General features: G+C 53.5%; 2 protein-coding genes across 2 annotated transcripts; both read right to left on the bottom strand.

Annotated features, from left to right (window-relative positions):
* Positions 1-2809: 2809 nt before the first annotated feature.
* PLIN5 (perilipin 5) lies at positions 2810-12500 on the bottom strand. Its single transcript, XM_061149293.1, has 7 exons — positions 12441-12500; positions 11383-11578; positions 10306-10388; positions 9522-9702; positions 7936-8135; positions 4047-4166; positions 2810-3815 (listed from the first exon to the last, which is right to left on the bottom strand). The coding sequence occupies exons 1-7, from the start codon at positions 12498-12500 to the stop codon at positions 3285-3287; spliced, it is 1371 nt and encodes a 456-aa protein (XP_061005276.1). The 3' UTR covers positions 2810-3284.
* A 2282-nt stretch (positions 12501-14782) lies between these two features.
* Positions 14783-17774, bottom strand: LRG1 (leucine rich alpha-2-glycoprotein 1). The gene is made up of 2 exons (XM_061149292.1): positions 17716-17774; positions 14783-16421 (listed from the first exon to the last, which is right to left on the bottom strand). Exons 1-2 carry the CDS (start codon positions 17766-17768, stop codon positions 15410-15412), a joined length of 1065 nt encoding a protein of 354 aa, XP_061005275.1. The 5' UTR covers positions 17769-17774; the 3' UTR covers positions 14783-15409.
* Positions 17775-20084: the final 2310 nt, after the last annotated feature.

The following is a 20084-nucleotide window of genomic DNA, read 5'->3' as shown; positions in this document are numbered from 1 at the left end:
CTGGGTGGTCACGTGACTGCCCGCCTGCCCGACCGGCCCAGCGTGGGCCAAGCGCCCAGCACCTTTCCCCCGCTCCCAGCGCCCGGCAGCCTCTGCCCACAGCACCTGCCCCCACCAGGCTGAGTGATTCACGGGTCGTCCCATACCCTCAAGGCACAGCCTGCTTACCCTCTGGGCCTCTGGTGTCCGCCTGGGTGATGGGTGTGTTCCAGTTGCTTTGCGGGGCCACCTTGCCTTGGCCAGTTACTGTCTGTGTGCTTCAGCTGCCCCTCCAGACACCTCACCAGGGCCCACAAGGTCTTGCTTCCTCCCTCTTTCCCCCTCTCTCATCACGCTTCAACCACACAGGCCTCCTCTCTGTTCCTCCAGATTGCTAGGCCTGGTCCTGCTCCAGGACCTTTGCACCTGCTATTATTCCTTCTGCCTGCAGCATCTTCCCCAGACACCCCCATGGCTTCCTCCCTCACATCCACCGGGCCTGTCTTTTGTTCCCTGCAACAGGATGGCACCCAGAACACAGTTGGCACTTAAGAAATGTTTGGCTAAATGGGCCAACTCAGAGGGTGATTGTGAACATGAAATGAGGTCACGCATGTAACCTGTTGATCCCAGTGTCTGATACGTAGCAGGTGTTCAACAGACACCAGCTTAGCATTGTCCAGGGAGAAAGAGAGGAGCAGGGTCTGTCTGGGGCAGGGAGGGGATGTGTCACTCTCCAGAAAGGACTTCCCTTGAGAAAGGGCCTAAATACAGACCCAGACAGGGCACCAGCTGAACTGGGGGATACCCTAAGAGTGAGATCTGGGCCTGGTGGGCTTGGGCCAACCCAGGGTGGCTTCCTGGAAAAGGCATCCTGTGCCTGAGGCTGTAGTGCTGGGAACTGGCAGAGACAGGATTTGAACCCAGACCTGCAGGTTGTCTGTGAAGGGGGTGGGTGGGTAGGCAAGCGGAGAAATGATGGCCAAGCCCCCTTTGAACGCCCCTGTCTGCTCCTGGGACAGGGATCCCAGCTGTGTGCTGGTGGGGGTGGGGGGACAGACCCAGTTGGTGGCTCTGGGCAGTAAGCTGGGAGGAGGGAGGGTCTAGCCACTGGGCCTGATGACCCCTGGGTTGTTTCCTTGGAGCCATCACTGTGTTTGCCAAACAGCTGGGGAGCAAAACAAGGGCATCTCCCAAACTGTCTCCCCTCCCCAGCCAATGCTTCCCAAAGGTGGCAGGGAAGCGGGGGTGGGAAACCCAGGGTGAGCCCCTCCCCCTCCCCACAGGGCTGCTGCAATGCAGCAAATGGGGAGCAACCCAGCAAAAATAACAAAAATGATCATAAACACCGAGTCAGATCCCGTCCCTCCTCTGCCCACAGCCCTCCTCCCCACCTCCCTGGGGGTAAAAACCCAAGTCTACCCCACCGCCCACAAGACTGCACAACTCCTGGCCCATCCCCTGCCCCCTGTCTCTCCCCCTCCTCACTCTGCTCCACACAAGCCCCCTCACAGCTCCTCCAGGACACCAGGCACAGTCCTGCCCCGGGGCCTTTGCACAGGCATGAGCACTGCTGCCTTACTCCTATTTTCATACCCATTTCACAGAGGAGAAAACTGAGCTTCAGAGAGGCTCACTCGCTGACCCATCCGTTTGTAAGCAAGGCGGGGACTCAGCCCCAGGGCCTTCACTACTGCTCCCTTCCCCCAGATTCGAGGACTTACCTCAGGCTCTTTCTCTCCCTTCAGTTCTAGTCAAACTGATGCCCCATAGCCAAGTCTCTGCCACACGCTCCCCAACTCCACATTATATCATTCTGCTCATTCTCACTGAGCCTGGCCCTCCAGGAGCCCCAGCCTCTCAGGGAAAGAGAAGCCAAGGCTGCCTGTGGTTTATATCCAGATAGAAAGGACTTGGAGCTCCAAAAAGGTGGGCTATGGAGGGTTGGAGATATCCCACAGGAGTAGAGTCAGGGAAGGCTTCCTGGAGCAGGTGGCACTGGGGCTGGGCTTGAGGATGGATCAGATGTAGCCAAGAGAAAGATGGGAGGGTGGGAAGGTGTTCCAGGCACAGCCTGAACAACGACCCTGAAGTGGGGAGATGTGCACAGCTCCTTGGGACCACAGCAGGGTCTGAGTCGTCCCAAGGATGAAACCGAAGTCCTCAAATGCCTGAGGACTGAAGCCATTTGAGGAAGTGAAGGAGTGAAGAGTGAGGAGTGAAGATAGTGGGTTTGAGGGCAACAGGGATGTTCCTGAGCAGTGGCAGGGAGGTGAATCTAGCTGGTGCAAATTGGCTGGGACTCCCACAGTCACCCCTGGGCCAGATCCCAGGGAAGCCAGGGGCCACCCTGACCTTACCACATAAGACTGTGGTTTCCCAACACCCTGAGCGGCCTCAGGGCCAGCCAAAAATGCGGTCAGAGGACAGGAGGGCCCCCATGAGACTGGCCTGTGGCCCTTGCCCTGCCTCTGTCTCCCCCATCCTGACCGGTGCAGCCAGAGAAGCCACAGGGAGATGGGCATAGGAGCAGCTGCACCCTCTGATCCCTCCTCCTCTTGATCCTGCTCCTTGCAGTTTCCCAGACATTCATTTATATTACAGTGTGAATGACTTCCATTCCAGGAAGCGACATCTGAATGCTTCACCCAGGTGGGTGGGGCACTCTCAGTAGAACTCCAGGCAGGAGGTCAAGCTCGTCAGGGTGGCATCATTCCTTTCAAGTCTCGAACCCCGGCTCATGCGATATGGTTGCACACCTCCGAAGCCCCCAGCACCCCACCACTGAGACCCACATTGGCTGGAACAGAGGGCACTGGCCTCTGGACAACACCAATACTCTTTATTCTGGAGAGTAAATGCCAAATGGCTAAGCAAGTGGGGGCAGCAGGTCCAGCTGAGGACCCCTCAGTCCGAGATGGAAAAGCTGGGGGAGGAAAAGGACATTCACTCACTTTTCAAAGCTCCAGACAGAAGCATGTGCCTCTATGCTTCTATCACATGGGCAAAACATGTGATCCTCTGGGGAGTTTTGATCAGCTTCTTAGGGTGGAGCAATGGGGACCACAGCCAGTGAAACCAGCTTGGGGCTAGTCAGCCTGAGTTACGTTCAAGTCCTCATATGGGAACGATTAGGGGCGATCTGACATCAGTGACTTCAGTCTAGGATTCGGAGTTCGGTCCCCAACTCCACGCAAGAGCCAAGACCAAGGCTTCGGCTAGTAGTGCTGACGCATGGCCGCTAGGGGGCAGCAGGGCTCTCGGGGTGCAGGATGGCCTCCAGCTGCCTATGCGGTTCCATCGAGTCAAAAGTCCAGCTCAGGCATCAGAGTGTGCTTGGGGCGGCTGGTGGGCTCAGATTCCTCCTCGGGAATATTCCCCGAGAGGACAGTTCCCTCCCCGTGCTGGGCCTGCCAGGCTCTCTGCTGGGCTGGCCAGTCCAGGTGCGCCCAGCGGGGGTCAGGACCCCCGACGACCTCGTCCACCAGGGCCTCCAGGTCAGGCGGGGGTTCGGGCCGCTCCACGAGGATGGGTGCGAAGGGCCCCACCAGCCAGGGCAGGGGCACGGCCTGTACCACCAGCTCCAGCAGCTCGTCCACGCACGCGTGGGCCCGGGCCATGCTGCCCCGGCCCTCGGCCAACACGGCCGCTGGCAAGTCTCCGAAGCGGCGGGCGTCGGCAAAGGCTACCTGCAGGGCGTCCACGCTGCGCCGCACCTCGGCCACCTTCTCCTGGGCGCTGGGGGGCAGGCCCCGCACGCTGGTCTCCAGCGCGTCCACGGTACTCTGCAGCTCCCGCATCAGGCTGCGGGACAGCACCAGGGTCTCCAGCTCTGCCTGTGGGTGGCGTGGGTGGGAATGGGTGGGAGCAGAGGGCCGGGTCCTCGGTGTCACGGATGGACCCCTGCCGGGACCCCCATCTGCCTCAGTTTCCCTGCAGACACTCCAACCAGCTGCCAGCTGACCTCAGCACTTGATTGGAACCTGGCAGCCCTGGATCTACCCAGAGCCCACTCCCTTCCCTCCCCTCTTCCTCCCATCCCCCACCCATCTCCCACACCATCCTACCTGGCTGTGGCGCCTCCGGCCGTTCTCTAGGGGGCGCTGGCTCCAGTCCTCCCACAGCTCATGCACCTTCCCCGGGCTGGCGGGGGTGATGGGGGTCACTCCGCACTGCATGCGGTGGATCTGTGCGAACCAGGACCATGATAATCAGAGCTGGAGGGTCTGGAGAGTTGGGGGAACCAGGACCCCAGTCCTAGATCTGGCCTCAAAAAGCACTAGATGCAAACCTTCATGGCCTGCTGATCCAGCTTGGCTGACCCATCTAGTCTCTTCCCTGACCTTAGTCAAAACCTGTGACCTGAGGTTCCCCTGAAGCTCAGACTCACTGCCGGCCCTCTGCCCAGGCTGGTATCTCAGGTACACTCTCCCCGCCACCCATCTCCCCATCAGTTCATACCAGTTCATTGTAAATGTCACCTCCTCCAAGAAGCCTTCCCACCCCCCAAGCCTGGTTGGACCCCTCCTCTGGGTCTCATAGCATCCAGCATGCTCTCCTGTCATGACCCTTGACCCCTACTGGACTGTGAATGTCCTGGTTGGGGGAGGGGGGTCACTGTACCTTTAGTTCACAGGACAGGGCAGGTATGAGATTATTAACAGAAATAAACTGCGGTCCATCCATACAACAGAACACAGTCTACCCTCCATATTCATAGGTCCTGCATCTGTGGATTCAGGGTTGCTTGAACCCACAGATGCAGAACCGGGGGATGCAGAGGGCAAACCGTACTAGGCCACTTAACAGAAGTGATTTGAGCATCTGTGGATTTTGGTATCCGTGGCAGATGGTCCTGGAATAAATCTCTCACAGATTCCAAGGGATGAATGTATTATGTCACCTTAAAGAGGAAGGAAGTGCTGACAGGCTAAAACAGGGCTGAACCTTGAGGACATTCAGTCAGTTCACTTAGTTGTGTCGGACTCTTTGCGACTCCATAGACTGCAGCATGCCAGGCTTCCCTGTCCATCACCAACTCCTGGAGCTTGCTCAAACTCATGTCCATCAAGTCAGTGATGCCATCCAACCATCTCATCTTCTGTCATCCCTTTCTCCTCCTGCCTTCAATCTTTCCCAACATCAGGGTCTTTTCCAATGAGTCAGTTCTTCGCATCAGGTGGCCCAAGTATTGGAGCTTTAGCTTCAACATCAGACTTTCCAATGAATATTCAGGAATGATTTCCTTTAGGATTAACTGGTTTGATCTCCTTGCTGTCCAGGGACTCTCCAAGAGTCTTCTCCAACACCACAGTTCAAAAGCATCAATTCTTCGGCGCTCAGCATTCTTTATGGCCCAGCTCTCATATATATACATGACTATTGGAAAAACCATAGCTTTGACTATATGGACCTTTGTTGGCAAAGTAATATCTCTGCTTTTTAATATGCTGTCTAGGTTAGTCATAGCTTTTTTCCCATGGAGCAAGCATATTTTAATTTCATGGCTGCAGTCACCATCTGCCATTTTTGGAGCCCAAGAAAATAGTCTGTCACTGTTTCCATTGTTTCCCCTCTATTTGCCATGAAGTGATGGGACTGGCTGCCATGATCTTGGTATTCTGAATGCTGAATTTTAAGCCAGCTTTTTCACTCCTCTCTTTCACTTTCATCAAGAGGCTCTGTAGTTCCTCTTCGCTTTCTGCTATAAGGGTGGTGTCATCTACATATCTGAGATTATTGATATTTCTCCCAGCAATCTTGATTCCAGCTTGTGCTTCATCCAGCCCACATTTTGCATGATGTACTCTGCTACTAGGGGCTTCCCTAATAGCTCAGTTGGTAAAGAATATCCACCTGCAATGCAGGAGACCTCAGTTTGATTCCTGAGTTGGGAAGATCCACTGGAGAAGAGATAGGCTACCCACTCTAGTATTCTTGGGCTTCCCCAATGGCTCATCTGGTGAAGAATCTGCCTGCAAAATGGGAGACCTGTGTTCAATCCCTGGGTTGGGAAGATCCCCTGGCAAAGGGAACAGCTACCTACTCCAGTATTCTGGCCTGGAGAATTCCATGGACTGTATAGTCCATGGGATCACAAAGAGTTGGACACGACTGAGAGACTTTCATTTTCACTTCACTCTGCATATAAGTTAAGTAAGCAGGGTGACAATATACAGCCTTGATGTACTCCTTTCCCAGTTTTGAATGAGTCCGTTGTTCCATGTCCGGTTCTAACTGTTGCTTCTTGACCTGCATACAGACTTCTCAGGGAGGCAGGTAAGGTGGTCTGGTATTCCCATCTCTTGAAGAATTTTCCAGTTTGTTGTGATCCACATAGTCAAAGGCTTTAGCGTAGTCAATAAAGCAGATGTTTTTCTGGAATTCTCTTGCTTTTTCTATGACCCAACAGATGTTGGCAATTTGATCTCTGGTTCCTCTGACTTTTCTATGTACTGTTGAAGCCTAGCTTGAAGAATTTTCAGCATTCCTTTGCTAGCATGTGAGATGAGTGCAATTGTGCAGTAGTTTGAACATTCTTTGGCATTGCCTTTCTTTGGGATTGGAATGAAAACTGACCTTTTCCAGTCCTGTGGCCACTGCTGAGTTTTCCAAATTTGCTGGCATATTGAGTGCAGCACTTTCATAGCATCATCTTTTAGGATGTGAAATAGCTCAGCTGGAATTCCATCACCTCCACTAGCTTTGTTTGTAGTGATGCTTCCTAAGACCCACTTGACTTCACATTCCAGGATGTCTGGCTCTGGGTGAGGGATCACACTATCGTGATTATATGCGTCATGAAGATCTTTTTTTTTTTTTTAATGAAGATCTTTTTTGTATAGTTCTTTTGTGTATTGTTGCCACCTCTTCTTAATATCTTCTAATTCTGTTAGGTCCATACCATTTCTTTCCTTTATTGTGTCCATCTTCGCATGAAATTTTCCCATGGTATCTCTAATTTCCTTGAAGATATCTCTAGTCTTTCCCAGTCTATTGTTGAGGACGTTATGTGCAATGAAACTGGCCGACTCCGGTGCTCACAGGTGCCCTCTGGTGGCTACTTAAGGAAGGACAGACTGTCGGATCCAGGATGGGCAACCGGGATCAGGCCTGCACCCAGGTGGAGGAAGAGGAGGATGAGTGCGGGTTTAGGGTAGACTTTGAAGGCAGAGTTAACAGTACTGATGTGTCGGATGTGGGAGAGGAGGTGGCGAAGAGGGGAGTTGAGGGTGATTCCCAGGTTTTGGCTTGAGCCCTTATTAGGACAGGGTTGCCATCAATTGAGCTGAGAAGGATGCAGGAGGAGCAGGTTGGGGGCATCTGAACCTATCAAGCCCAGAGAACATGTTCCTCTGGAGAGGGAAGGATGCACAATGAGGGGAGAAGCTGGGTTATGAACTCGAGAAAGTCTGGGGAAGATTGGGGTTGGTGATGAGAGAGCCTGAGGTACCTTCATCACTTTTTCCATCTACCCTGAAAAGTAAAAATGAAAATCACTGAGTCGTATCTGACTCTTCGCATCGCCGAGGACTGTAGCCCGCCAGGCTCCTCTGTACTCTGTCCATGGAATTCTCCAGGCAAGAAAACTAGAGTGGGTAGCCATTCCCTTCACCAGGGGAATCTTCCCAACCCAGGGATCGAACTAAAATCTCTTACATATCCTGAATTGGCAGGTGGGTTCTTTATCACCAGCGGCACCTGGGAAGCCTTCCACCTACCTTAACCACCTGTAAATTCCAACTCCTACTTCCCCACCTCCACAAAGACCCTCCGAACCTCTCCAGGCTGAGCCTCGAGCCCCACCGAGTGCCTCCAGCCCCGGGTCCCTCCTCTGCCCCAGCCCTGCACATACACGCTTCCGCCTCCACCTTCAGACTAGCACAAGACCAGGCACTCAGTCCACGCGTGCTGGCCTGCATCACAGGGTCGGGGAGGCGAGCCGAGAGCTCTCACCAGCTCCAGGGTCTCCTGCAGCTGGGCCAGCGTGTCCTGGGCATGGTGTTTCTTCTGCCTCAGTTTCCCCAGAGAGTGCTCATACGCCAGGTGGCGGAGCCGCGTGGACAGGGAACCCAAGCGCACGAAGTAACCCTGATGTTTCCGCTGCTCTTCCACCGAGCCCACTTCCGGGCCCTCAGCCTCCGCCGCCAGCGCCGCTGGAGGACAGAGGAGGCGGGGAGTCAGGGTGGCCACGCCCTCTGCCCCTGGGTGGATTAGCGGCCAGGGCACAGGGGTGGGGGGAGGTGGGGACTCGCAAATTTAGAGTTCCCTTCTACAATATCAACTCATTCGACCATCCCCAAACCCTACGATGTAGCCACGATTATTAGTTCTATTTACAGACGAGGAAAACCAAGGAACAGAGAGGTGGAGTCCCACAGTGTACAAGAGGCTGACCTGGGATTCGAACCGAGGCAACCAGAACTACTCAACTTGAATACTAGGTCTCTTTACCTCGGTTTTCCTCATCTGTAAATGGAGCTAATAACAGTAAAGAATTGATTACGAGTGCGTGGCACACAATAGATGCTTCAAAAATGCCTCACAGGGACTTCCTTGGTGGTTCAGTGGTTAAGATCCCGCGCTTCCATTGCAGGGGGGCTCCATCCACGGTGGGGGAACTAGGATCCCGTATGCTGCGCCCCATGGCCAAAACATAAAGTAAAATTTAAAAATAATGCCTCACAGCCTTTCTGCCAAGGAGGGAGCACGCCCCATATACCTCAAGTGCTATGAAGCAGGCCTGAGAAGTCAGATTGTCTCCAGGGCCGGAAGACAAGATGTAGAACCTTGGAGAATGGTGGGGTTTAAGGAAACCATGTAAAGGGTAGGATGCTATTCAACCCAAGTTTTTTTTTTTTGAAGGCATACCAGAAATCAGGTTTTGTAGGGCAAAAATCTGATTTTTTTTTTTTTTTGGTCATAGCACACAGCATGTGGGATCTCATCTCCCTGATCTGGGATCAAATCTGAGCCCCCTGCATTGAAAAGCAGAGTCTTAACCACTGGACCCCTGGGGAAGTCACCAAAACATGATTTTAATTTTTATGTATATTTATTTCTTTGGCTGCCTTGGGTCTTAGTTGCATCATGCGGGCTCAGCTGCCCTGAGGCATGTGGGATCTTAGTCCCTGACCAGGGATCAAACCTGTGTCCCCTGCATCACAAGGCAGATTCTTAACCACTGGACCACCAGGGGAAGTCCCCAGAAATCTGATTTTTAAATGAATGAGATGAATTAAACCATTTTAAGGGCACTGCATAGGACAGATACTGCAACATGGGGTGCCACGGTCTGGAGGGCCACCAGATTGAGACTGTGGCCCTCCAGTCTGTCAGTCCAGTCCACTCTTGAGGGTCTGGGCAGTCAGATTTCTACTAGGATGTGGGCCAGGAGCCATGGAAGTGGACTGGAACACTGTGTTCCCTGCTGATCTGCTGTGTGGCCTTGGGTGAGTCTGCGACCTCTCTGATCTGTAGCCTCTACAGGTGGGCCCTGGGCAGGAGGATTCAGGCGCGAATGGGGAGGCTGCTGGCCTTACCAAGCTCCTCCTCAGTCATGGGCAGGAAGTGGTCCACCAGCTCCTCTGACTTTTCCAGCACGATATCCATGGCGTGGCTCATGGATCGCTTCAGCTCCACACTCCAGCGGCGGCCCTGCCGGGCCAGGCCCACCATGCCTGTCACGCCGCTGGCCACCACACCCTTGGCCGAGGTCACCACCTGGCAGGAGGGGTCAGGCTCCAGGTGCTGTCAGCCTTGGTCTCCCTTCCCTTGCCCCCAGCTCTGGCAGGCTGTGAGGCAAGGACCCCTGGCCCCTGACTGCCTCTGGGCCACTATTTCCCCCTCTTTATGATTTTTCTTTTTTTTTTTCTTTATGTGGACCATTTTAAAAGTCTTTATTGAATGTGTTATAGTATTGCTTCTGTTTATGGTTTGGTTTTTTGGTCAGGAGGCACGTGGGATCTCAGCTCCCCAACCCGGGATCGATCCCACACCCCCTGCATTGGAAGGAGAAGTCTTAACCACTGGGCCATCAGGGAAGTCCCACCCCTTTTATAAAATGGGGGAAAATCAGGTCTGTTTCTCATGGGGTTGTTGAAGGGAGGCTTAGCACCAGCTGGCACATATTAAGTGCTCAGTAAACATGGGTGTCTAATTGACATCTAATTTTCATCTGGCTGGTGTTGTCTCAAATTGACTGAAGGCTGACTGGGTCCTGGCCCAGGTATTGAGGTTGGGTCTGGGAGGAGGCTGCATTTCTCACTCCCACCTCCACTGCCCCCACATAGGTTCCCACATGATCTGGCAGTGCTGGGGGCTTACCGTCTCTGAAGGATGCTGGAGAAAGGGCAGTTTCTCTTCCAGCTTGTCCAGGCCCCTGCAGGCAAGATCATTCACTGTGGCCACTGGAGACAGAGAGGCAGGGAGTGAGAATCAGGGAGATGTCAAGGGAACTAGGGACACTCAGAGAGTCATGGACAGAGGGGATGCTGGGGGACAGGCAGCAAAAAAGAGATAGAGACACACACAGGGGGAAAGAGATAGGGAGCGGGGCACCTGGCTGGTCCCCTGCATGGGGCTGGGGACCCTGAGGCTGTGGGTGGGCCACCAGGCGGGACCCTGCCTCTCTGCCCTTCCCGCCTCAGCCCTGCCATCAGTGCTGCCAGCACCAAAGTGACTCCTCACCCATGTCCAACTCAGACACCTCAGCAAGCAGGTTCAAGATCACACAAGCCAGCTGAGAAGAAGGGAGGGTGCGGCCCTGGGTTGGGACCCTCAGGTGATCCCCTTCCTCAGTCAGATGTAAGACCAGGGGTCTCTCTGCCCCCCACCACACCCCTGGGTTGGACCCCTGAGGTGGTTGCAGGCTCAGGATGGGTGGGGGCAGGGACAGAGGGGCAGACAGGGGAGGAGATCGGACAGCAGAGGGACCCAAGGCACATCAGGCTAGTCAAAGGGAGGAGGACAGTGAGACAGACAAATGGGAACCAAATGGGTGGACACATAAACAGCTAAGAGCAGGTAGCCAGATGATCAAACTACAGAGGGACAAATAAGAGGGGAACAGAGGGGAAGATGGGAAACAAACAGGGGGGAAGATGGTGCAGGCAGAAGGACCCAGCAAGGGTGATGCAGGTCGGGGAGACAGAATTTAGGCTACACTGTGCAGCAGGACTTCCCTGGGGAAGTCCAATGGTTAAGACTTCATCCCTCCATTGCAGGGGGCACAAGTTTGATCCCTGGTCAGGGAACTAAGACCTCATGTGATGAGGCGCGTGGCCAAAAAGAAAAAAAGACTGCGGAGGCACATTCAACTCAGGGGGTTCCTTGTAGTGGAGCGTGAGAGGGCAGGGCAGTGGGAAAACCACAGGACCCAGGACACTAGCCAGGGGAACTCACGCTGGGGCTGCAGGTGGCTGAGCAGTGGCTGGGCATGGTCCAGGGCTCGGGTGGTCAGGTCACACATGCAGTGCTCAGCCAGGCGGCAGGCGGAGCCCAGCAGCGGGTGTCTGTCCTTGGCGGCGCTGTAAGCCTCGGAGACAGCAGTGCACGTGGCCCTGATCAGGGGAAGGGCAGCCACGCGCTGCACCACGCTCTGCAGGAAGGAGTGGCATCAGAGGGGTCCCAGGTGGAGGTGGGGGGCTCAGCCACCAGCTGGAGAGCCCAATCACCCTCTCTGGGCCAGGATGAGGAGGAGAGGAAGTGTATTGAGCACAGCTGCCTGCAGGCAATGGAGACCCTCATGGAGGTGTTTAGGGCTCTGGTTCTCAACAGCAGACACACAGCGGAACTAGTTCTGAAGGAATTGGTCTGCTCCAGAAACCTGGCAGGCTACAGTCCATCGTGTCACAAAAAGTTGAACACAACTGAACACACGCGCGCGTGCGTGCACACACACACAGACACACACACACACAAAGGGCATAGCCTCTGGACCATCTGAGTTCAGTTCTGGTTCCGACGCTTCCGAGCTGTATGAACTTGGGCAACTATGTGAACTGCTCTGTGCCTCAGTCTCCTTATCTGTGAAATGGGCTTCTAGGGCTGTGAAGGGGATTCAAGGAGTCATTGTATATGAAGTGCTTGAACCAGTGAATGATGCAGACTGAATGCTGTGATTGATGCTGTTATTGTTGTTGTTATTGTTTTGTTGAGAGTGCCATGATGGTGGACACAGAAACAGAGAGATGCAGGCAGAGACCCAGAGATGGCATAGGGAGAGGGTTGAGCAGAGGCCAGGTAAGCTGGTTGGGAGTGTCTGGAGAGACTCTCCTCCCTGGGCCTCATTTTGCCCCTCTGGGAAGTGGGTAGAATGGGCCTCCCCCAGCCATGGTCCAAAATGCCCTAAGAGTAAGGTGCTCAAAGCAAGGGGGATGACCCAGTCTGAAACTGTTCCCTGAGGGGCTGTCCCCCTACCCTCTCCTGAGCCAAGCTCTGTGGGAGACACAGCCCCTCACCTGCTGATCCTGCTCCCACAAGCTGGGTCCGGGGGCCTGAGCTGCTTCGTCTTCTGACATGCCTGCTGCAAATAGGGTCACCCTGGGGGGTAGGACAGAGTGACAGGCCTTTGCACACCAGCCCTCCCAGCTCCCGCCCAGGCCCTGGGTTCTGTCTGGCTGGGCTTGGTGACCCAGGCAAGTCTTGTCTCCTCTTGGGGTCTCAGTTTCCTCACCTGCAAGATGAGAAAATGATAATACCTACCTCAGAGCATCCTGGGCAGGGACAATGCATGCACAAGGCACTGCACACAGTAGGTGCGTACTTCCCAGGTGACTCAGATGGTAGAGGATCTGCCACAATTCAGGAGACCTGCTGGGTCGGGAAGGTCCCCTGGAGAAGGGAATGGCTACCCACTCCAGCATTCGTGCCTGGAGAATTCCACGGACAGAGGAGCCTGGCGGGCTTTTGCAAAGAGTCGGACACGACTGAGCGACTAACACTTTCACTTCAGAAAACCTCTGGCGGGATGGGGGCATGGTAGTGATTCAGAGCATGGGCTCTGGGGGCAGAGACACCTAAGATCGAGTCCTTCCTGCCATTACCTGCTGTGTGACTTTGGGCAAATGCCTTCACCTGTGTGGGCTGCTTTCTCCTCTGCAAAGTGAGGGAGATCCCTGTTACCTCCAGCCCAGGGATGGAATCGTGCAAGCAGCCCCCAGCAGGGATGCAGGTGGAGTGGGAGCCACAGAATACCAGTAAACTCACAGGCCAGTCTGACACACAGGGAAACTGAGGCACACAACAGGTCCATGCTGGGCCCAAGGTCACTCAGCTAAGTAGACTCAGAGAGAGAGTTCGACCTCAGACTCCCCGCCTGCAGTTCTTTCCCTGTCCCCACCCCTGCGCCCTTAGAACCCTGTTCCTCGCCCAAAAGGGAGGGTCCTGAGGTTTTGCCAACTGGGACAAGGGTCTCAGCCACCTGCTGCGGCCCATCACATCCCACCTCTTACCAAGCCGCGGGGCTCTAGCCCGTCCACCCACCCACTGGGGCCCCCGGGGACCTGCAGGGCGGTCCTGGACGCCGCCCGCGCGGCACTCACCTGGGCGTGTTCAGCCTCGGCCCCCAGGTTCCGCCACAGACCCTAGACTCGGACTCCAGTCTCCGCCCCCAGCCTGCCCCGCCCGCCTTATAGCGACTTGGGGGGCAGGGCCGCGGGGGACTGACCAATGGAGAGAGGCCATGTGGGGGCGTGCCCGGGGCGGAGCTCCAGGCCCCCAGCTCTATCCAGGGGGTCCCAGAGCGCCCCACAGTTGTCATAGCAACTTGGGGGTGCTGACTACACAAGAATTGAGCTACTTTCCTTGGCCCTCACTGCTGTTGTTCCAGAGACGGTGGAGGGCCATCACAGCCCCCCAACCTCTTCACCCAGTGATCTTGGGCAAGTCCTCAAGGTCTTTCTTTTTGCTTTTAAAAATCTGCCACTTAAAAAAAAAAAAAAAAAAAATCTGCCACTTAACTAAGCCAGGAGAGAGGTCGGCTCATTCCTTTCGATCCCCATTTTACAGATGAGCAAAGTGAGGATCAGAATGCTTAAATCAGGAAATTCCCTAGCAGTCCAGTGGTTAGGACTCCGCACTCTCACTGCTGAGTGCCCGAGTTCAATCCCTGGTAAGGGAGGTAACACCCCAAAGCCGCGCAGCGCTGCCAAAAAAAAAAAAAAAATGTTTAAACCACTTGCCTCGGCTCACCTAGCAATTGAGGGAACTGATTCAAACCCAGCTCTGCCAGACTCCAGAACCCTGGCGTTCATTGCCACAGTTGAAATGACCACCCACGTGGGCATGACCCTTCTTCTAAGGAGATGCAAAAGAACAGCATGCCCCAAACATCCCAGGGACCCCCCAGTCTGACCTCGAGCCCCACCATACACAACATTGTGTTGGCAGGTGGCCCTGAGGTTCCAGAGCTGTGAAAACACAGTCCCCTGGGCCCCTGCCCACTTGTTCAGCCCCATCCAGCCTTCCCACGCTTGCCCTGGGCATCTGCCCCCTCCCCGGTTATCACAGGCCAGCGTGAAAAATTGTTTGGAGCTCTGAAGCAATCAGGTTTAATTTAAACCTTCCCCAGGACACAAGCTCTGGCAGGAATCCACTGGTAAAATGACACCCTGGGCAATGGTCAAGGTTTTATTTCCAGTTAAGTCCAGGGATGGGGAGGGGAGGAGGAGATCAAATCCCAATGGCTATCCATTTGGGATTTCATGGCATACCTCTCCTTTCCAACTTCTGCATCCTGGAGACCTAGGAATTTTACTTGAGAGATGCAAGGAGCACAGTGAAACCATCCACTTCTGTTCAACAATTATTTATTAGTGAAGCTCCACATGATGCAAAGAGCCAACTCTTTGGGAAAAACCCTGATAGTAGGGAAGATTGAGGGCAAGAGAAGAAGGGGGAAGCAGAGGATGATCTGGTTATTAGATAGCATCACTGACTCAATAGACATGAATTTGAGCAAACTCCAGGAGATTGCGGAGGACAGAGAAGCCTGGCGTGCTACAGCCCATGGGGTCACAAAGAGTCAGACAGGGCTTAACAACAAGAATCCAGCCTGACTCCAAGCTGAGTGATGCTAGGTAAAAGGAAATCCAGTCCCAGGTCCTGCACTCAGAAAACCACACACAAAGCGGGGAGACAGAGCCAGATTGAGACAACTTCAGTGTGGGGCCAGGGCAGGCTGGAGGAGCCAGAGACCAAGAGGTCTGAGAGATAGGGGGAAAGAACTTTCTGGAAGAGGATACAGTGTGAGCAAAGGCAATAAGGAAGGAAGGTTCAAGGTGTGTTTCTGGAAGCCTGGACGAAACAGATCCCAGAATCTATGGGAAGCCCAGTCTCACCCTTAGAAGGGGGCACTATTTGCTAGGTGGGGTGCACTGGCCTATGAAGGTTTGCCTCCCCACCCCAGCCTCATGCCCCACCCCAGGCTTCAATGGGACCCAGCCACAGCCAGGAGCATCTGGCCCTTCAAGGCCTCAGGGCCGGCACAGCGTGTGTGATTCCGGAAGAACATCTTGTCTTCGTTGGCCACCAGCCAATGATAGAGGTCGGCCAGGTTCTGGTCACAGATCCAGGGGTTACTAGAGATGTCAAAGCCATCCTTCAGGTTCCTGGCAGCCTTCCCCAGGGAGGTCCAGAGGCCCGTGGGCACCGTGGTCAGCAAGTTGTTGGAGAGATCCAGCATGTCCAGTTTCTGCAGACCTCGGAAGGCGCCGGCTGCCACCAAGGCCAGCCTGTTGTCATTCAGGAAGAGGTAGCGCAGTTTTGGCTGGGGTGCCAGAAGGCGCTCTCCAAGCACCTGCAGTCTATTGCCTTCCAGACGCAGCCGTTCCAAGTTCAAGGGGCCCCTCAGAAGGTCAGGGGGCAACGTCTGCAGCTGGTTATTGCTAAGATCAAGGGTGAGCAGGTCGGTGAAATTCTCCAGGAGCCCAGGGGGCAGAGACTGGAGCTGGTTCTCGGACAGGTCGAGATGTTGTAGGGCTTTCAGGCCGTGCAGCCACGAGGCTTCCAGAAACTTCAGCTGGTTTTCCTTCAGCACCAGGGTGCAGAGGGCAGCTGAGACCTGGAAGAGGCCAGGGGGCAGCCGGGTCAGGGAATTGTGGGTCAGGTCGAGCACCTTTAGCTGGGGCACGGGCAGCAGGAACTTGGGGGAGAGGTTCTCCAGTCGGTTGGTGGAAAGGTGGAGTTCCTGGAGGTTAGGGACTCCCTGGAGGAAGTTGGCAGGCAGCTGAGTCAGGTTGAAGAACTCCACGGCCAGAAAGATGGTGTCAGCTGGGAGGCTTTTGGGGATTTGGGCAGGTGGCTGGCAGGAGATGGAGCTGCCATTGACCGAGGAAGACACCAGACAGCCTTCAGGCTTTGGGGTGACCCCCTGGGCTGAGACTACAAATAGCAGCAACAGGAAGAAGATTCTAGAAAGATGGGAGTCCCAGCCCACCAGGCTGCAGGCAATGACAGAAAAGAGCTTAATAAGTGAAAATTAAGATATTAGATACCCAGCAAGATTAAAAATACACCCAGAATCTGCCTGCTTCTTATCATCTCTACTCTCACCAACCCGGTCCCTGCCACTTCTTTGCTGGACTGGAATAATGGAGTCACTTCCGCTCTTAGCTTCCACCCTCACTCCCCCCGCCCCCCAGAGCTGCCCGAAGTAACTCCTGTTCCAGGAAGAATTATAATTCTATGAAAGCCTGAGTTTCTTAGTCTGACCCTTAAATACTATCCTTTCCTATTGCCAGTCCAACCTCAATGAGCTATTAATTATTTGCAGTTTAACTTGCTAATTTCTTCTGCTCTCACTTGTTTCCTGGGTTATTTCTTAGCTCCCTGGTTCCGTGTTTTGAAGGCAGAGCCCACAAACTTTTATTCATCCTGCAAACCACCAGCTCCAATGCCCCCTCCTTTCCACAAAGCTTTCTTGACCCTCCCAAGCAGAAAACTGTTTCCCCTTGGGAAACAGTTGGGGCTTCTGCTCCTCATGGTCCCTCCAGCAGTGATGCCCCAAGCCCAGCAGCACTAGAGACCACCTGAACACCCTTGGTTGCTACAACCCATGGACCACTTGGGGTTCCTGTGCTGTGTGTATGTGTCAACTACAACTTGGCACCTACCGTCTACCTCTATAAGGATTAACTCATGTGCTGCTGCAGCTGCTGATTTTCAACACCCCCTGAAAGGAGTTCAGGGTGGAGAGCAGAAATGAGGCACTCTGTGCTCGGGGGTGAGGGGTGAGGTGGCAGTGGGCGGGGGCAACTGACAGGACAGGTCTTCGGGTACTTATTTCCAGGAGCTAGTTTTATGCGCCCAGTCCTTGTATCTCCTTATATCTAGAAAAGCACTAAAATCCTTCATAGTGACGAGTGCTCCCTGTGACTAGCAGAAAGTTTCTACCAAATATATATATATATATATATATATAGGCTTGATTGCATGTACTCCCCCTTCACAAAATCACATCTATACTGACCTCCCCCGCTGCCTCTTTGGAGCAGTCTCTCAGAGCTATCTGAGGTGCTGTTTCCCAGGTTGCAGTCCTCATTTTGCCCCAAATAAAACTTAACTTATGTCGACATATGGGAGTGAGTCTGTTCATTGGAGCAGCCTGACTGTCAGTCTGCTCCAGCCTGCAGGCCGATGTCTGAATCTGGAACTTCAGTGGGTCAGACAGATTGTCCGTATATCTCCGCGGTGTTGATATCAGTTCTGCCCAGGGCGGGTGGGGTGGGGACCTACCTCTGTTTTCGCTCTGGGTTCCAAGAGGACATGGTGGCCTCTCTCTTTTCCATCCAGGTTCCCTGGGTCTGGCAAGGTGGCCTTAGACCTGCCTAAGCTAGGGGCAGGGGCAGCAACCATAGGGAAGTCTCCACCCACATCCTGTTCCGCATAGGGGCTGACCTGAGCCAGGCAGGGCAAAGGGAGGGGTCAGGATTGCAAAATTGCTTCCAGGCAAGGGGAGGACAGGAAGAGGGCTGCCTACCCCTTTCTTGACCCTGTTTCTGCCTAGTTTTTCTTTCCCCGAGTCCTGCTTTTGGAGAGTGGGTACCCAAGGGTCTTTGAGGCTGAGTTCCCACATCTCCTAACCTAGGAATCAAGGGTCAGGTTTGCAAGGTGCCGGTCTGTCCTGAGGGATGGGGACGTCTCTTTGAGCAAGAGGTACTATTTACAATAAATTTGAGCAACCTGGAAGCTCAGTGGAGAGAACAACAACAACAACAACAACAAATTTGTCTTAAATTCATGAGATATCCTTTTATTTTTTTTAATAAAATCATTAAAAAAAATAGAATTCAAAAGCAAGTGATGCCAAAAGTCTCCACAGTCTTTGAACGATGGCCCGTGATAAATTGCTTCAGTCATGCCTGACTCTTTGCGACCCCATGGACTGTAGCCCACCAGACTCCTCTGTCCATGGGATTTCTTGGGCAATAATACTGGAGTTGAAGGAGGAAAGGAACAGGCCGAACTGACTCCATCTTGAAAAAGAAGGAAACTCCATCTTACATTCCCAGTGAACTTTGGACTATGTACTTGGTAGCCATGGAGATCACATACCTATGGCCAAACAGGCCTCCCCGACTGATAGACCCCCCATACCAAGATTTCCCTTCACCAGAAAGAATCTAATAATCCCCTATGTAGTCAATCACCTTTGTAATCTTTATGGGCCCATTGGTGTAGGTTATAATGAATAACCAGCTGACCCTTCTGATTATGAATCATGGCTGTAACCTGATTTTGTCTCCCTTTAACATTTTCCAGGCTAGATTTAAGGAATTTGGGGATGTGGGCTTGAGCACATACACTTAAGGTACATAAGGTTTTCACAAAAGTCAATCGGGATCCCTGGCTAAAGAGGTCACCCTGCCTAGGACCCACTGGTGTAATAAACTGCATTCCACAATCCACGCTGTCCTTCTGAATGAGTTTGTTTCCCGGAGCGTTTGGCTATAACATTTCGTGCATTGGTGGTATACTGGCGAGCATAGCTGCCTTCCAAGCAGTTGACCTGGGGAACTCCTCACTTTGAGGAGACAAGTCCCATTTGGGGCCACTCCGAGGCTTCACGGCTCGGATCTTCTAGAGGGGGGAAGGTGCCTCGCCCTTCTGGAAAGATTCCGTTCCTCAGCTCCTGGATCTTTCACGTTAGTGGGTAGTGGATGACAGCAAGGTAGTTGAGCACTCAGGTAAGGAGGTTCCCACCCAGCAGGGTGGAAGAGGGGGCCTGATAAAACCCCCTGGGAGGGAACGGGAAACACACTGACCATGAATGGTACAAGGAGATGATGTCTGCTAATCTCGAGGTAAATTACTACCAGGCAATTGCGAGAGGGATTTTGGGGAAAGAAACTTGGTCTTTGTGTGGTGGTATTCTGCCCTCCCTGAGGAGGTGTCCTGTCTGCTGTGAAATTCTTGACCCCCTCAGAATTGTCAGGCTAGAAGGAGGGGGATACATAAGTGAGTACGAATTGGCTTTTCCAGAGACAGCCTGGGATGTGGGATATTTAACCCATCTGTGTTTTCATCTGCACCTGATCAAGCCCACCAAGGCAGAATGGACTTTAAAAGTTAACAGAGAAACAGTCCTGGACCACATGGTATTCTGGTTTGGCCATGCTGACGGGCAGGTGAAAATCTCTCTCTGGAATCTGGCAGGTAAGGTTCTTCTCACCCCAATTAGGAAGGAGGCGGAATGGCGATTTACATGTTTCATTGAGTGGAAATAACAGAAGTACTTAGGGTACCAAGAACTTTATAGACAGAACGAAAAGGAAAAGTAGAACAAGATCCGAGAAGGTAAGCAAGATGTGGAGAAGTGAATCTAAGGCAACTATATTGGAGTGCATGATTAAAATTTTTAAGAAGGGATTTGGAGGAGACTATGGGGTGAAGATGACGCCTAACCACCTCCACATACTCTGTGAGGTTGAATGGCCCCCTATAAGAATAGGATGGCCACCAGAGGAGCACCATGAACTTAAAAACAGTGGAAGCAGTCTATACAGTAGTCACAGGAGAGCCGGGTCACCGGTATCAATACCCATCTATTGACTCATGGCTGGGGTTAGCTCAAGACCCTCCTTCTTGGATGAGGTTTTGTATAC

Source organism: Dama dama, chromosome 9 (genome assembly GCF_033118175.1).
Source record: "Dama dama isolate Ldn47 chromosome 9, ASM3311817v1, whole genome shotgun sequence".
Classification (NCBI taxonomy): Eukaryota; Metazoa; Chordata; class Mammalia; order Artiodactyla; family Cervidae; genus Dama; species Dama dama.
This window is presented reverse-complemented; position numbering and strand designations above follow the sequence as displayed.

Bases quoted from the DNA above. Each gene is read 5' to 3' on its own strand.
- PLIN5 (XM_061149293.1), bottom strand. From the start codon at position 12,500: ATGTCAGAAGACGAAGCAGCTCAGGCCCCCGGACCCAGCTTGTGGGAG. The intron at 9,703-10,305 runs GTAAGCCCCCAG...CCCTCCTGCCAG, and splicing joins TCCAGCATCCTTCAGAGACG to GTGGTGACCTCGGCCAAGGG. The intron at 4,167-7,935 runs GTGAGAGCTCTC...TGGTTCGCACAG, and splicing joins TGCAGGAGACCCTGGAGCTG to ATCCACCGCATGCAGTGCGG.
- LRG1 (XM_061149292.1), bottom strand. From the start codon at position 17,768: ATGGAAAAGAGAGAGGCCACCATGTCCTCTTGGAACCCAGAGCGAAAA. The intron at 16,422-17,715 runs GTAGGTCCCCAC...CATTGCCTGCAG, and splicing joins AACCCAGAGCGAAAACAGAG to CCTGGTGGGCTGGGACTCCC.